At 43.1% G+C, this 18026-nt stretch overlaps 2 protein-coding genes across 4 annotated transcripts in view; both read right to left on the bottom strand.

Moving 5' to 3' along the window:
* GMIP (GEM interacting protein) overlaps positions 1-9196 on the bottom strand; it is a 118653-nt gene extending 109457 nt beyond the window's left edge. For 2 of the 3 annotated variants that reach the window (XM_061614468.1, XM_061614471.1), the window contains exons 1-2: positions 9037-9196; positions 7480-8442 (exon numbers count right to left, since the gene is read on the bottom strand). In XM_061614468.1, coding sequence (XP_061470452.1) covers positions 7480-7735 — 256 coding nt within the window. In that variant the 5' untranslated portion in view covers positions 7736-8442; positions 9037-9196. The remainder of the gene's footprint in view (positions 1-7479; positions 8443-9036) is intronic. The other variant, XM_061614469.1, reaches the window with a different exon arrangement.
* On the bottom strand, positions 7012-15772 carry NXNL1 (nucleoredoxin like 1). The gene is made up of 3 exons (XM_061614472.1): positions 15382-15772; positions 13155-13426; positions 7012-7306 (listed from the first exon to the last, which is right to left on the bottom strand). The coding sequence occupies exons 1-3, from the start codon at positions 15705-15707 to the stop codon at positions 7239-7241; spliced, it is 666 nt and encodes a 221-aa protein (XP_061470456.1). The 5' UTR covers positions 15708-15772; the 3' UTR covers positions 7012-7238.
* Positions 15773-18026: the final 2254 nt, after the last annotated feature.

Below are 18026 nucleotides of genomic sequence, written 5' to 3'. Positions count from 1 at the left end.
CTAACCAATAGAGATGATTTTTGGCCACTGGGTCAAGGAGACAGACTGGGAATCCTGTTGGTGTACCGCCCACCTTGCTGCCCAACAGCTTCCCTAGCTGAGCTGACAGAGATAGTCTCGGAGGTATTGCTGAGGTCCCCCAAACTTGTGGTGTTGGGGGACATCAACATTCATGCCGAGACTGTTTTATCTGGCGCAGCTCAGGACTTCATGGCCTCCATGACAACCATGGGGCTGTCTCAATTTGTTACTGGCCCAACACATGTATCGGGTCACACTCTTGATTTGATCTTCGCCACTGGTCATGGAAATGGTGATCTGGAGGTGGGGTGTTTTTCATCTACTCCATTGTCATGGACAGATCACCGCCTGCTGAGTTTTAGACTTACGACGACTCTTTCCCTCTGCAAGGGTGGGGGACCTATTAAGTTGGTCCGCTCTCGGAGGCTTATGGATCCTATTGGTTTTCAGACGGCTCTGAGAGTTTTTCCAGCTGATAGTACTGGCGCTCCTGTCGAGGCCTTGGTCGAACTGTGGAATACGGAGATGGCCCGGGCTATTGACACGATTGCTCCCGCGCGCCCTCTTCGATGCAGAGCTCATACAGCTCCGTGGTACACCCCAGAGCTGAGAGTGATGAAGCAAGAGAGAAGGAGGCTGGAGTGCAGATGGAGACGAACTCCAGACGGATGCAGTTATGCTTTGGTAAGTGCCTCTACTAAGTCGTATATAAAAGCGGTAAGGGCGGCGAAGAAGTTTCACTTCGCTGCCTCTATCAGGACATCTCTCTGCCGCCCTGCAGAACTTTTTAGGGTTGTACGAGGACTCTTACATTCTGGTCCTCGAGATACTATTGAAACATCTGAAGCTCGCTGTAACGACATCGCAGGGCACTTCCAAAATAAAATCGCATGCATCCGTAGGGACCTAGACTCCGATGTTATGACAGACGAATCCATTGAAGTGTCCAGAACACGGTCTTGTCTTTCATTATTGGATGAGTTTCAGTTAGTGCAGCTTGAGGAAGTGGACAAGGTACTTGGATTGGTGCGGGCGACCACGTCTGCTCTAGATCCTTGTCCATCTTGGCTAGTGAAGGCTAGCAGGACTACTACCACCGGCTGGGCCAAGGAAGTGATAAATGCCTCCTTGAGTGAGGGAGTAGTCCCTAGTAGCCTCAAGGAGGCAGTAGTAAGACCTCTCTTAAAGAAACCTTCCTTAGACCCAGATGACCTGAACAACTATAGACCGGTGGCAAATGTCCCCTTTTTGGGCAAGGTTCTGGAGCGGGTGGTTGCCGGTCAGCTCCAGGTGCTCTTGAATGAGACCGATTATCTGGATCCGTTTCAATCCGGTTTTAGGCCTGGTTTTGGCACTGAAACAGCCTTGGTCGCCCTGTATGATGACCTTTGTCGGGAGAGGGACAGAGGGAGTGTGACTCTGTTGATTCTCCTTGAACTCTCAGCGGCGTTTGATACCATCGACCATGGTATCCTTCTGGGGAGACTCGCGGAGTTGGGAGTTGGAGGCACTGCTTGTCAGTGGTTCCGCTCCTACTTGGCGGATCGTCACCAGAAGGTAGTACTTGGGGAACATTGCTCGACTCCTTGGACTCTCCATTGTGGAGTCCCTCAGGGGTCGGTTTTGTCCCCCATGCTTTTTAACATCTACATGCAGCCTCTGGGTGCCATCATCAGGAGTTTTGGAGTGCGTTGCCACCAGTACGCTGATGACACGCAGCTCTATTTCTCCTTTTCATCTTCTACAGGTGAGTCTGTGGATGTGCTGAATCACTGCCTGACCGCGATAATGGACTGGATGAGAGCTAATAAACTGAGACTCAATCCAGACAAGACTGAGACACTGTTGGTGAATGCCTTCCCTGCCCAGATGGTGGATGCTTACCCTGTTCTAGATGGGGTTACACTCCCCTTGAAGGAACAGGTTCGTAGTCTTGGGGTTCTTTTCGATCCTTCCTTGTCTCTGGAGGCGCAAGTGGCCACGGTGGCAAGGAATGCATTCTACCACCTTTGGTTGGTAGCCCAGCTACGCCCCTATCTGGACAGGGATGACCTCGCCTCAGTTGTTCATGCTCTGGTAACTTCTAGGTTGGATTACTGTAATGCGCTCTACGTAGGGCTGCCCTTGAAGACAGTTCGGAAGCTTCAGCTAGTGCAAAATGCAGCAGCCAGACTGCTGACGAGGACCAGCCGGTCAGCGCATATAACACCTGTTCTGGCCCGTTTGCACTGGCTACCTATTTGCTTCCGAGCCAGATTCAAGGTGCTGGTTTTGACCTATAAAGCCTTACACGGCGTGGGACCGCAGTATCTTGTGGAACGCCTCTCCCGCTATGAACCGACCCGGTCACTTCGCTCAGCGTCTAAGGCCCTCCTCCGGGTACCAACCCATCGGGAAGCCCGGAGGACAGTTACTCGATCTAGGGCCTTTTCTGTAGTGGCCCCCAAATTGTGGAATAGCCTCCCCGAAGAAATACGCCTGGCGCCGACGCTTCTATCTTTTCAGCGCCAGGTTAAGACCTGGCTATGCTCCCAGGCATTTTAATGCGTTTAATGTTACAATTTTAAATCTCTTTGTTTCAGTTTATTTATTGTGATATTTTGTATTTCTGTACTTTTAATCTTTTGTACACCGCCCAGAGAGCTATTCGCTATGGGCGGTTTAAAAATGAAATAAAATAAATAAATAAATAAATAGATGGGCCACTGGCCTGATCCAGCAGGCTCTTCTTATGTTCTTATGTTCTTATTTGGTGGATGAAGTGGCAATTATGGGAACTCTGCGGGAAAGTGATCACACCATCCTTGAATTCTTGATTTTAACAGAAGCGAAAGCTGAGAGTAGCCATACGTGCACCCTGGACTTCAGGAAAGCCGATTTTAATAAACTCAGAACAATTGTAAGTACGGTTCCATGGCAAGCCACCCTAATGAGAAAAGGAGTCCAAAATGGGTGGGAGTTTCTAAAAAAGGAAATTCTAAAAGTGCAATGGCAAGCAATTCCAACAAGGAAAAAAGGGGGAAAACAACAGAAGAAGCCAATGTGGCTTCACAAAAAGCTTAGAGATGACCTGAAAACAAAAAAGGACACATACAGGAAATGGAAAGAAGGCCAGGCCACAAAGGAAGAGTACAGGCAGGTATCACGGAATTGCAGGGATGGTGTCAGGAAGGCTAAAGCTGAGAATGAGCTGATGTTAGCGAGGGATGCTAAAAGCAACAAAAAAACTTTCTTCAGGTATGTCCATCGTAAAAGACCGAGAAAAGAAATGGAGGCATAGCTACTCAATGAGGATGGCAAAGTGATAACAGATGACAAAGAAAAGGCAGAAGCCCTCAATTCCTACTTTGGCTCAGTCTTCTCCCAAAAAAGGGTCTGTGACCCTCCCAGGAAACATGAACTAGAAGGGGCAGGATTGGAGCTTGAAATTGATAGACAAATGGGCAAGGAATACCTAATCACTTTGAACGAGTTCAAATTGGCAGGGCCCAATAAACTGCATCCTAGAATATTGAAGGAATTGGCTGAAGAACTCTCAGAACTGCTGTCTAATATCTTTGTGAAATCATGGAGGACTGGTGAAGTGCCGGATGACTGGAGGAGAGCTAATGTTGTCCCTATCTTCAAAAAGGGCAAAAAGGAGGAACTGGGGAACTACAAACCAGTCAGCCTAACATCAATCCCTGGAAAAACTCTGGAGCAGATTATAAAGCAGTCAATCTATAAGCACTTTGAAAACAATGCAGTGATTATTAGAAGCCAACATGGATTTATGAAGAACAAATCCTGCCAACTAATCTTATCTCAATTTTTGACCGGGTAACCTCCCTTGTAGACTGTGGGAATGCTATGGACATAATATATATCATCTTCAGCAAAGCTTTTGACAAAGTGCCCCATGATATTCTAATTATCAAGCTAGCTAAATGTGGGCTGGATGGAACAACTATCAGGTGGATCCACAGTTGGCTCCAGAATCGTACTTAAAGAGTGCTTATCAATGGTTTCTTCTCAAACTGGGTGGAAGTAATGAGTGGGGTACCACAGGGCTCGGTCCTGGGCCCAGTGCTCTTCAACATGTTTATTAACGACTTGAATGAGGAGGTACAGAGCATGCTTATCAAATTTGCAGATGATACAAAATTGGGGGGCATAGCTAATACCGTGGAAGACAGAAACAAAATACAAAGGGACTTTGATAGACTGGAGCATTGGGCTGAAAACAACAGAATGAAATTCAACAGGGATAAATGCAAAGTTCTACATTCAGGAAAAAGAAACCAAATGCACAGTTATAAGAAGTTCAAGAAGGATGCAAACAGACTGGAACAGGTTTAGAGGAGGGCAACAAGGATGATCAGGGACTGGAAACAAAGCCCTATGAGGAGAGACTGAAAGAACTGGGCATGTTTAGCCTGGAGAAGAGAAGACTGAGGGGAGATCTGATAGCACTCTTCAAGTATATGAAAGTTTGTCACATAGAGGAGGGCAGGGATCTCTTCTCACATGGAATAATGGGCTCAAGTTGCAGGAAGCCAGATTTCGACTGGACATCAGGAAAAACGTCCTAACTGTTAGAACCATACGACAATGGAACCAATGACCTAAAGAGGTAGTGGGCTCTCTGACGCTGGAGGCATTCAAGAGGCAGCTGGACAGCCATCTGTCGGGAATGCTTTGATTTGGATTCCTGCATTGAGCAGGGGGTTGGACCTGATGGCCTTATAGGCCTCTTCCAACTCTATGATTCTATGATTCTATGATAAATGGCTTTATTTCTTGTGAACTGCCTTGGTTTCCAACCCTACCTCACAGGGTTGTTGGAAAGATTCCATATAAACACACACTGGAGATGTAAAAATATATACACCCCATATAATACTTTATTGTCAAAACCAGTTGGTCATTGCAGAACATTTTTTTTTTAGAAAAAATCAGTATTAGTTTCCTACCAAATAAAAGCAGTGACACCTAAGTAAGCCCTGCCTAATTGCTTAAAAAAAGATTTGGAGAGGGAAAGAAAGATTTACAGCACAATCCTTCACTGTGTTCACTCAAAAGTCCCATTGATTTACAGCACAATCCTAACCATGTCTACTCAAAAGTAAGTCCTACTGAATTCAGTGGGGTTTACTGCCAGTATGTGGAATTATTAGCATTGCAGCTTTATTCCCAGAAAAGTGAGTATAGGATTAAAGCTTCATATTGGGAAAGTTTTGAAAACAGGTTATGAATAAGACAAATAAACTGCCCTCTTCAACAGCCCAGGTTTTTGTCATTACACTGTTGCAAGAACACCTGCACTTGGCTGACTTCCTCTTCTAAAGATACAGGATCAGTCTCAGGCCATGAACCTGGCAACCCTAGTAGGGATGGAAAGATGTGTCAATTTAGGTTCTCTCAGTTTCTCATTTTTCCAGTCTTAAACCCAGTTTTACACATTTTTGCAGCAACTTTTAATTTAAAAAAATCCTCATGAAAATGATGCAGCATTTTGGCGTGAATTTCTCCTAATAAACATATTTTTGTATGCAGTTTTGACTAATGTGCACATTTTTGCAAAAAATTTCTCCTAATATAATGCATGTTTGTTTATTTTCACTAATATAGTCACTTCTATGCACATTTCCCCCTAATATATGCATTTTTGTAAAAACAGTTTGGAGAAATGCAAAATTCAAATAAATGCAAATTTTGAAGGAAGGCTGTGTTTTGGTTCTCATATTGTTTTGGAAAGTGTGAATTTGAGAAAATTGGCTTTAAATGCACACTGAATCAATTTTCTCCTTTACACCTACCTCTTGGGCTAATGTGTGGATCAGAACCTACAGTCCACCAGATTTCACACTTCTCCAAATGTTGTGGTCAGTAGTGGCCTATGTGGTGGCACAGAGTTCAATTCTGTTGGTGTGCCTGGAACCAGGGCTGTGGAGTCGGAGTCGTGGAGTCAGAGTCGGAGTCGGAAGCAATTTTGGGTGGAGTCGGAGTCTGAGTCGGTAGAAATGTACCGACTCCGACTGCGGCTTCAAAATAAATTTTCATTGACACATTTTTTAAAATATAAATTCAAAATGTCAAAGAAGCTTCCCATGAAGTCAGCTGTAGTTGAGCATTTCACCATAACTCAAGATGGAAAACATTTTGTGTGTATGACACAGGACCCAGATGAAGACAAATGCTGTGATGCCAAGATCAGCGCATATTCAGGCAGCGATAAAAATGCTCCTATGGGAGCTTCCAATTTAAAAAGACATTTACAGCCCTTTCCAGGGCTGTGGAGTTGGAAGCAATTTTGGGTGGAGTCGGAGTCAGAGTTGGACAGTAGAAAAATAGAGGAGTCGGAGTCGAAGGTTTGGCGTACCAGCTCCACAGCCCTGCCTGGAACTCCCTCTAGTGCAGTGTTCTTCAGCCTTGTGTCCCCAGATGTTGTTGGACTACAACTCTCATAATTCTTGACCATTAGCTAAGTTGGGTGAGGTTGATGGGAGTTGTAGTTCAAGAACATCTGGGGACCCAAGTTTGAAGAACGCTGCTCTAATGCAGAGTTCTTCAACTTTTGGTCCCCAGATGTTGTTGGATTACATGATCCCTTGACAAGTGGCTAAGCTGGCTGGGGATGATGGGAGTTGTAGTTCAAGAAGCTTTGGGGACCCAAGGTTGAAGAACAGTGCCTTAGTGCACATGTGCATCCCTGACCTTGTCACCATTGCCCTGTTTCAGCCTTGTCCAGGTCAGCTGCAGCAATGCTGGTGTTAGGAGGGTGGCTCCACCACACCACATGGGCTGCCACTGGTTGTGATGCAATTCTTGGCTGTTTAAATGTGTACAAATATGCATTGTCTTTTCAGAGAAAGTACACGTTTGAAGATATATTTTAACATGTGTATCAACCTAGAGCAGTGGTTCCTGGTAAGGTGACCCAAATAAAAATAAATGTATTTATTTATTTATTTATTTAATATCCTGCCCTTCCTCCCAGTAGGAGCCCAGGGCGGCAACAAAACAAAGGTGGCAAGACGTATTCATCATATTAAGGATTACAAGCAATAATTATTTTGGGTTTACTTATAAAGTCTGTGAACACTTGCACAGGCTTAGGAACCCACTTGAGGGTTGTGACTGACAGGTTGGGAAACACTGACCTAGAGGACTAGGTTAATAGGCAACTAATTCTTATACATAACAAAATTTTAAAAATGCATGTTGAGAGAAATGTTTTAAAACAAAAATTGCAAATTAATGTGGAAACAGAACTGTGAGTAAAAATCATCATCATCATCATCATATTTTCAAAAATCATGCAAAAATGGCATAGAATGGGAATAGACAGATTTGCCTCTCCCAAGCTTAACCCACTCCACAGGGTTGTTGTGAGGCTATGATGCCCTCCAAACTCCTTGGAGGAAATGTGAAATGTGACACATATATAAATAAATAAATAACACTATTATTACTTGCCATCTCTCTGGAAAAGTTCCCGGAAATGCCGGAACTTCTCATCAATCTCTCTCAGATGCCTAGTGATTTGAAGCAGTTGGTTAGGGCAGAGTTTAACACATCCCATGCCTTCCCAAGAGGCAGAAGTCTGCACAGAAGCCCAAACAGCACTCAGGAAGCCAGTGTCACCAGCTAAGAACCCACTGCCCAGTGGAGACTGTCTGCCATTGCAAAGGCAGCTGGAATCATTGTGGTCTCTGCCCTCATTCATGTTCATCCCTCAGGCCCTGGTCGCAGATGATATTCACCACCACTACCTCAGTGCTAGAGAATTCCCTTTCACGCGCCTTCCATGAACATCCTACAGGCGTCAGAATTTGAAGCAAGGCAGACATTCAACTATTTCCCAAGCAGCTGTTGTCTTCAGCATGGTTTTCCATGTTGCATTGTCCTCATGTTCTGAAGGCACACCGCTGTCGATTTCCAAGGGTCTAACAATTCTCCCAATGAGCTAGAGTCCATCAAGGGGTGCTTTCATGACAGGGAGTGAAGTTCAATAGGCACTGATCAGGAGCTGTTAAGGCATAGGTGTGATTAATCATGCCTTGTTGTAGGTAGACAGACAAGGCGGCCTCCAAACGAAATGTCCAGTCTGATAGTTCAGTGGGACACAGATCCAGCACCAGGGAAGGTCCATTTCCCCAGAACAGAGAGGCTCCCCTCTTGAAAACAGGGGAAACTGGTTGCTCTTTCTTCTCTGAGAGCACTATACGATTCTCAAGCTGAGGTATACCCTGGATTGAGAAATCAGATCAGAAGAAAGGAGTTTAATTCGTTGTTGGTCACACAGAAGAACTCCTTGAAGTCATCACCTGAAAACTGTACCCCAGGAGACTCATTAGCTTCCAGCTGAAGTCTGCCCTTCCCTTAGTCCAGATCCCATCCAAAGTCGTTACACTCGGAAGTGTCAGTACATGCTGCTGTCTGTGGGGAATAATGGATGAGCCATTCAGGTTACAGACACAAGACTGTCAGGCAGTGCGGATTTTCCACATTCCATTTGCAGGAGTGATGACATTAGAGGCTTCCCAGAGTCTCTCTGCCTAATATAGAAGGAAGCCAGTCCTCCTACCTTACTCTCTCTTATTAACCATTTCCTGCCTGAAGGCCTCCAAAATGTTTTCTAGGGAGTCAGATTCAAAGCACCATGGGTAGAACAAGAGTCATCCCAAATGGAGGTAACAGATCATTTGGTATAGGGTTGCCTATTCCACCCACCCACCCTTAATGTCCTACTCCTGTGCCTTTAACAGCAGCCAAGCAAGTAGAAATTGAGTGTGGAAGAGAAAAAAGTGGCTAAGACTATGAATTAGGAAGTCTCCCAGTTAAATCTACCATCTCTAAGCCTCAGGCCCTGTATCTGCAAAATGAGGAAAATAATACTGACTTGTAATATACGTACAACAGTCTGAACACTCTTAAGTGTTGTATATGTTAATATTATGAATATTCATGCTTAAAGTTACACTAATATTATGAATGCTGCTTTTGAGGGTTCAAAATACTGTATATAATTACCTTCTTGTAGTTTGTACAACAACCCTGTCAGGTAGGTCTGTTTCATTAACCTTGCATCACAGATGGGTGGGGTAGGACTGAGGCTCAGCGAATGGGAGCTTGGCTAAGGCCTCCTACAGAGTTCATGGGAGAAATGAAATCCAGTCCAGGAACTTCCTGATTCTCAGCCTCAATGCTACGTGTACTTAATCTCGCATGGTCAGGCTGCTATTAAAGGCACAGGAGCAAAGCCAGTAAAATAAACAAAGTAATTACCAAGTGTAGAGCAAAAGTATTTTTTCCATATAAGAGATGTAAAATCAGTTCCTTACTTTGTAGGAAAACATTCTGTCTGATTGTAGGCCACAATAGGACTAGGAACACCTCTGTGCCTTTAAAAAGGAACTCCAGTCATTCCTATTTTTCAGGGACATTACAGTGTCCTGGTACTTGTCCTCTATAAATCATTACTCCTAGTTTTGCCTCATAAGGCATTCCTTTTTTTTTAAGTGTTTAGTGTGTGCACCGATATCTCTCTGTTCCCTATCTGCACACCGTTCATAGTTTATGAACTTCTTATCATGCCCCCCTGGCTAATATGCAAAATAGGGATGCGGGAGAAATTTGATTCAGTTCACATTTAAAATCAGATCTGTCAAATTCACATTTTCTGAAACAATGAAATCCAAAACACAGCCATGCTTCAAAATTCACACTTACCCAAATTTTGCAATGCTGTTCTCCAGCCAATGTTTACAAAAATATGTATATTGTGAGAAAGTATGCCTAAAAATGAATATATTTGTGAAAATAACATACAAAATTCATTACATTAGGAGAAATTGCTTGCAAAAATATGTACACACTTGTCAAAACTGTCTACAAAAACATGTTTATTAGGAGAAATTTGCACGACAATGCTGGAGAATTTCCATGAAGATTTTTTTTAACATCACAAATTGCTTCAAAAATGTGGAGAACTGAATTTCAGATTTGAAAAATGAGAAACAGAGAACCAAAACTGGCAGATCTTTCCATCCCTAATCCAAAGTAACGCTAAATCAGTCATTCTGTTAGTGGCACAAGGATCTATACTTTCACAACGGAAATTTCCCTCTCTCCTCCCCTTGCACTCCCCTAAATCTGTTCTGAGGGTACCTCTGGAGCAGATCTGGAGAAGGTGCAGGGTGTGTGAAGTTCCGTTGCACTATCAGAATGAATGCATTGGATACTGCCCCTTCTTTCAAAAAAAAGAAGTGCTAAACGATTTAGTCCCCAGTGTGTTGTGGTAGAAAAGCCAGAGAGACTTTATTGTCATAAATAAATGCACATTATTGTAGGGAAGATTTGTGTATTTGTGTGTGTGTGTGCATCAGCGTGGGAGGGTGCGCTATACAAGGAACTTGTCGGTGGCCACAAGGCAAGTATTTGCACAGAACTGGAAACTTCTGGACAATCTGAATTTACACATGTGGAGGCAACTGGTTTGGACAGTGATGCTTATGGAAAGACTCACCAAACAATTGAAAGCTATGAATGGAGAACGAGAAGACAACAATTTTATAGAAGTGTGGTATTGTTTTATTACTTATACAAACACTCACAAACAGACACTACGTCCATCATCACATGGACAACTGTGGTGTGGTTTACTTGGTTGAAGTCTCCTTTTTATTTCACATCCTCCTGCATGTGTGTTCTATGTTGCTGGGGAGGGGAGAGCGGAGGGGGGGCTGGGTAATTGTTCTGCATTTGAATTGTCCTCCCCCCCCCCGTGAAACTTAAGTAAAAATAAGTATAAAAAAAGAGTGGGGGCATAATGGCAAATCACATGTCTTCTGTCATGAGCTCATAGAGGGAAGCCAGAGAAGGGTTGTAGGCTGGCAGAAGCCACGCATCTCTAGCAATACTTACTACAGCTTTCCCCATCCTGGAACCCCGCAGAAGATGTTTTGGACTACAACTCTCATTGGCCTGAAGAACCAGCATGGGCAACGGTCAGGGATGATGTAGCCCAGCAACATCTGGAGGGTACCAGGTTGGGGAAGGCTAGTCTATTATGAAGGACCAAACTACATGTTTGTTGCGTAGTTCACCCTTGCACAGCTGTTTTATTTTAATAGCCTGCATAAGGGAAGGGACTAAGCTGGATCAGGACCATGGCAGAGGGGGAACAGAGCTTTAGCATTTTGCCACTATGTTCCAATTGGAATAGGATGCTCCTCCACCCTTGCCTGCTATTTGCTGAGGAAAGAAAGCTCAGTAGTTAAACTAAACCATTGATCTTTCTCTTTCCATGTTTGAAAATGTTCTTTTCCTTTTTTGCCTTGTTTGATGAAGGACTTGTTTTATTTGTGTATTTATTTATCATTTGTATTTTTCAAATTTATATACCATCCACTCAGCTTCAAAGCCCTTTAGGAGGATCATAATTTCAAACAATGCAACAATAAAACCAAAGTACTACTTGTGTCTCAAAACCAGTAACTGCATGCAGAAAAAAATCAACAAATGACAAAATACAGTAGAAAATGACACCCAAGCAAGGAATGCCTGTTGAAAGTGATGAAATATTTTCACAGCTTTCCCCCCCAGACATTTGATAGGAGGAACCTAGAGAGGGAGCTTCTATTGTGAAGGTGTTCTACAAGAAAAATGCCACCACAGAAAAGGCCCTGCATCAAGTGAATGCTACTTTGGCTTGAGTTGTTGTTGTTGGAGCCTGAAGCAGGATGTAACGGGGAAGAGCCCAGTGCATGGGGTGATTCATATGAAGTGAGACAGTCCCCGATTGTTATAAAGTAAGCAGATAAAGCACATCTGTATATATTTGTTTATCTATGCACTGGTAAATAAATTGGACTATTGTAATGTGTTCTACGTGGGGCTTCACTGGAAGGCAGTTCAGAAGCTGCAGCTGGTGTGGAATTCAGCAGCCAAGATGCTATTTGACAGTACTGGCAGGGTACATGTTGCACCTGTCCCAAAAGATCTGCACTGGTTACCTATTTGCTTCCAGGCCCAGAAGTGCTTATATTAGTGTACAAATAGTAGTGTACTAGCAAATTCAGAAGTGCAGGGTTCCTTCATGATAGACACAGCCCATAATCTCTCACAACAACAAATGTCCCTAGGAGCCAATCGGCATGAAAGGGAAGAGTGTTAGCTACTGAAAAGAGTCTTCCCAGTGGCTAACACACTCCCCTTTCCTGCTGATTGGCTCATAGGATGCTGGAGACATAGGGACCCTGCTAGGACCCTGCTCCCAAAAATGTAATGTATCTAAGACCCACTGAGACCCTGGACAATTACACCCCTGTGTACAAAACCCTAAATGACTTGGGCCCCCAGTATCTGAAGAAGCTCTTCCTTCCATATAGACCTGCCTGAATGTTAAGATAAGCAGTGGAGGCCTTTCTCGTGGTGACATCACCCCTTGAGGTCCAAGGAGCAGTGGCACATCGGAGGGCTTTCTTTGTGGTGGCTCCCCTCCCGGGTTATGGAACTCCTCTCTCCACTTGGAGGTGCATCTGGCACTGGTACTGTACTCTTTGTTGGTTAGTCAAGACGCACCTCTTCACCCAGGGTTTTGGGAAAGGATGAGTCATTTTAGATTGGTTCCGCTCCTTCTACACTGTAGTAATCACTATATTGTTTTAATTATGATTTTGAGTGATGTTTTACTAGTATTTAATATGCTACACTGAATGTATGCACCATGCTCTGGCACAATGGTAAAGAGACAGCAACAAATTCAAGCAAACAAATACATTTTGCATGGGTTTCTTCTGCAAGGGGAAGGAGCAAATTGCTAAACTGGTAGATTTTCTGCAAATATTAGTTGACATTTCCCCACTCACAACCCAAACTCCTATACTCTATGCTTTCACTACATATTATCTACACTTTCAAGACTAACTTTAAAATCATAAGGACCAGAAACTTATTTTAAAAAAGAGAACAGAATGAAAAAAGAGGACTTAGATTTTCAGAAGACTGAAATCTGTGCTCAGTAACAATCTACGTGCTTGTGTGGTACAGTTGTAAATGATCCTGCTCATAGGCTGTGGTTTGGGAGGAGTTAATCTCACCTACAACAGAACTGCAATGAGAAGAAATGCCCCATCAGGAGAATATTTCTTCTTTGGTTCTTTTTCTCCTTTTCTCCTTGGCAAGTTTGTATTTGAACTGGTGGATGGGATCAGTGATGCTCCTCAAAGCCACGTTGTCAAAGTCCTGTGCTAGGAGGAAGTTCCTCTCTACCAGGTCAGCTGCCTCCTGCCAGTTCTTGAAGCAAGCAGTACCCACCTGCTTAATCTCCTCCACTGCATTTGCAGCGATGACTTCTCCGTTTGGCTTCAACACCACCACCACTGGGGGGTTCTTCACAGAAAATCTCAATTCCAGTTCCCTAAAAAAATGGTACAGAAAGAATGAACAAGCTCCAAGATTTTGAATAGAAGCTGGATGTAGCCTGGGGAACAGATGGTACCTTTTTCTGGAAACTTTAAAGGGATATTACAGAGCTATAATTGCTTGCTTGGTGATTGCTCATTTCCTTCCTCCAGCTACTGCCTCTGAATGTTATAGTCATCATGGGGATGCCACCAAAAATGGCATCTCTGTGTCAAGTTGTTTCCTGCTATAACATGTAGGATCACTTACTCAGTATTGTGACATCATCACACTATGCATTTCCCCACCTTCAGTAGTGGGAGGCACCAATGATGGGAAGCCGGAAGGAGGGAAATTGAAATAGACAACATGATGATATCTTAATACGATATGATCGTACAGGGGAGAAAGGGCAAAGTCAACAGAGAGATGCTATTTTTGTAGCAGTCCCATAATGTCATTCCACTGTCTGGTTCAACAGGTTTTAAAGAATACCTGATTTACAACAAACAAACAAGCAAGCAAGCAAGCAAGCAAGCAAGCAAGCAAGCAAGCAAGCAAACAAACAAACAAACAAACAAACAAACAAACAAACAAACAAATAGCAGAAACGAGGAAATAAATGAGCATGTATGCTACACACAACATTGTCTCTACTGAACCACCTTCAGCTCTCTCAAAATATAACTGTCTGCTTCCATCTAGTGACAAGTGTTCCTGAATAGCCCAGACGCCATAAGATGTAAAACTGACAATGCAATGGTAACTATCAGAGGTAAGCCCTATTGAATTCAGTGGGGGCTTACAAGGGGGATTAGGATTACAGCCTGATTAGGTGTTCTTTCACTTGCTCAGCATCAGGTGGTGCAGAGTGTAGACAAATCTTTTGTCTATAGAGATCTTGGCTTGGTAATCACTAAAGCCTGTTAATCCTGCGGGTCAATGAATGCCATCCTGAGCTACTACTGGGAGGAAGGGCAGGATATAAATAAATTTAAAAAAATGAATTATGTGTCTGATCTTTTTTAAAATAGCATTTAAAAATATAGTATTAGGAAAGGGCCATAGCTCAGTGGCAGAGCACATGCTTTGCATGCAAAAGCTCCTAGGTTTCATGCCCCAGCATCTCCAGGTAGGGCTGGGAAGAACTCCTGCATGAAAGCCTGGAGAGATGCTGCCAGCCTGTGTTGATAATACTGAGCTCGGTGGTTCAACTATCTGACTTGGTATAAGGCAGCTTCCTATATTCGTAACATAGAGGTCACAATTCCACACAGTGTTACAAGACCAATTATTTCATTGCACACATGAAAAGAACACAAAATACAATGGGGGATACAACAAAAAAAGATTATAAACTCAAATTAATTATGATTTCTCCCACTGTGTGAAACTTTTAATTGATTTCATTTCCTTAAATGTAAACCCCATCAGTTTAATTATATATGTCCTTTATAGCTGTTATTTTAAGCTAAGATGATGCTGAGTACTTCTTCCATGATTTTGCTAGCAACAACACATGGGTGGCAGAGAAAGATGGCTGTTAAAGAGCTTGCTAGAGTGACTGGCTGAAAGGTTGTTAGGGCTGGGCCATGGCCAACAGCCTGGAGTGTGCCAGGGGCTATGAAGCCACCAGTAATCAGAACTACAGGGTAAACCAGGAGGTAGGGTTGAGAAGCCAGCCAGAAATCAGGACTGAAGAGCCAGTCAGGAGTAGAGAGCAAGCCAAGAGGCAAGACTGAAGAATAACCAGTAGTGACTGGCTGGTGGAGATGGGCACCATGGTGGCGCACCCAGCTTCAAAAAGATGCTGCCACGTGCAATTCAATAGTTTGCCACATGTGGGTGCTGCACAAAGATCCAGCAGCTCCTGACAAAAGTTGACAATAATCTATGCAAATGAAGTCAGTGTGCCTATGGCCACTCACTTTGAATACGGGCATTGCTCTGTCCAAACTCTGGAATTCTTACCTCCTGAACTCATCCTGGAAGGGTAAAAACAACCATCTCTTGGGCATGGTATTCAGAAACTTATCTTGCTTCTCCTCACTCTCATCAAGTGAGACAAAGACCAGGACCAGTTGAGATGCTCTCTCCACATAAAATTCATCTGTGAGTCTCACAAAAAATTCTTTCAGAATGGGTGCAAACTCCTGGCATCGAGGACATTCACTAGAGCCAAGAATTAGGAGCATCACCTTATTCTCCAATGCTCGGATGAGCTCACGTTCCAGCTCCAACTTATCTTTGTCCTTGTTATTTACAATCAGGGTCTTGTTAGTAAAAATGGCAGCCATGGATATGAACTGATTATTGTTCTAAAATAACCATTTTTAGGACCAGTAAGTGCCATACACCATTTTCAGCCCTAAAAAGGAACAAAAAGTTAACATTATGGAATTTATTTTTTATTTTCATCATTCATTCATTCTTAGTATTTTTATTTAATTATTGATTCGAAGATATAGCCTGCTTTCAACCCTAAGGCTCAGAGTCTGTAACTAACTATACTACTTTCCTTAAAACAAGAACAACACCCCCGTTCATTTAACAATTTTTTTTAAAAAACAACAACAACAGCACATCAGGTGGTGGAGCAGTGGCTCCCAAACATTTTTCCTCATGGACTACTTTAAAATGCCTGAGGGTCTTGGTGGACCACCTAATGATTTTCTGATCTGTTGTAGAAATTGTAATATACTGTGTTAGATTATTTTTTTATGCATCTATGATTTTTAATAGTATTTTTGCAGACACTCTACAGACCACCTGAATGAAGGTCATGGACCACAGTTTGGGAACACTTGTGGTAGATTATACTTTTAGATTTGATAGGATGGATACAATGTCCTTATAAGGCTTTCTTCTTCCACACTTGAATGTGTAGAGGGGGTGTTACAGTCTCATTTGATCTTTTTGCCCAATGAACAAAGCCATACCATTGGCTTGTAAATCATAATCATAGTCTGGCCATCTCAACTCCATCACATGTGGTAGTACATTCCCAAAGCACTATACAGGAAATACTTTCCTAGTACAGGAAAGTAAAGGCAATGACATGCATTCTGAACACATAAACAATCAGCAACATTAAACCCTTACATCAACTATGTGCTGAACCCTGGCCTATTCTGCACGTGTAGTAGAGTAGAATGAAGTGGTAGCATCCTGAAGTATAAGAGTAGACTGTATCACCTCAGACTATAGATGGGGGAGGCATTTGCTTTTTTAAAAGTTCCCTTTTGCTAAAAAGTTATCTGCACATAAAAAACAAGCACATCATGGGGGAAAATTATAATCCAATCTGCTACTTGCTGTGTTAATTTTCTACTTGCAGGGAAATGGCTTTTTAATGCAAAGAAGCATTTTAAAATGTGATTCCCCCACATGGTATAGTTTATTCTACCACCGTGCAACTTTGTCACATCATTAGTTGTGTAGACCAGGCCTTTCCCCAAAAAAGCTAGTCCCAAAATAAAACGTAGTGAATAGAGTGTTGAACTGGGTTTAAAGCTCAGCTATGAAACAAAGCAGGAGATTTTTGGTCAGTCACTTCCAGCCTAACCTCTCTTCAATGACAGCTAGCAAGACTGGGCAGAGAGCAATAAATGACCATTGTCCTTACTAGCAGCTATTGTATGGCAGCAACGGAAATGTGTGGCTTGGGCAGCAATATACAGGCACCTCTCTGGCAAATCATCCAATCTGGATCAAGGTTTCTCCTGAAGATCTTGGTAAATATGGCAGTTTAGGTCAGGCTGGGGCTTTGACAAGATTCCAGTGGTGACAACAACAACAACAAATCATTAGTAAATGTCTAGAAGGGTCTTGGAAAGAAATTTAGTCTATACATGTTAGTGCTACAAGCAGATTTGTTATACCTACCAGGAGTTATGTAGCCTCCTCCCAAAGATGGGGACTCCAGAGTCTCCTTGCTAAGTTAAGAAGGCCCTCATGTGATCCAGTTCACATTTTTTTCACCTTGAAGAGATCTCCCTGCCCAGAATGAAAAGCCAGAGTTCCCACATTGCTGGACGTTTCGTGTAATCAGAAATATTCTTCTATCATTCCATGTGTGACTGAGATCCCCCTTTACAATCGGTGTGGGGCAATCCTGCTGCTACAGTTTGGATCACTGGTGTGGATAACCTTTCCTCCTGGATTTTACCTCCCTCCCTATTAATAGAATAAATAGCCAGTACTTTAATCTTCTTAAAGTAGCCCTTTGAAGATAACATGACCAATGCCTTGCTTGCCAGAAATCTGTTCATTGTGCGGATAGCTTCCTGGGCAGGTGATGATCCTTAGAAAATAAAAGAAAAAGAGTTAGTTTGTTGCTCTCTCTGCACCATCCTGTAGTACAATGGTTCCCAAAATTTCCCCCATGGACCACTTGAAAATTGCTGAGGGTCTTGGTGGACCACTTAATGATTTTCCTGCCTGTTGTAGCAATTGCAGTGCACTGTAGATGCTATATGATTTATAACCTTGCTTCAGTTGTCCATGCTCTGGTAACCTCTAAATTAGATTACTTCAATGCGCTCTATGTGGGGCTGCCTTTGAAGATGGTTCGGAAACTGCAGCTCGTGCAAAATGCAGCGGCCAGACTAATAACG

Source organism: Rhineura floridana, chromosome 3, assembly GCF_030035675.1.
Source record: "Rhineura floridana isolate rRhiFlo1 chromosome 3, rRhiFlo1.hap2, whole genome shotgun sequence".
Lineage (NCBI taxonomy): Eukaryota > Metazoa > Chordata > Lepidosauria > Squamata > Rhineuridae > Rhineura > Rhineura floridana.
This window is presented reverse-complemented; position numbering and strand designations above follow the sequence as displayed.

Coding starts and splice junctions, on each gene's coding strand:
- NXNL1 (XM_061614472.1), bottom strand. CDS start 15,707: ATGGCTGCCATTTTTACTAACAAGACCCTGATTGTAAATAACAAGGAC. Junction 13,427..15,381: donor TTCCAGGATGAGTTCAGGAG/GTAAGAATTCCA, acceptor CCATTTTTTTAG/GGAACTGGAATTGAGATTTT. Junction 7,307..13,154: donor GAGAAAAAGAACCAAAGAAG/AAATATTCTCCT, acceptor ATTTTTGAAAAT/ATGATGATGATGATGATGAT.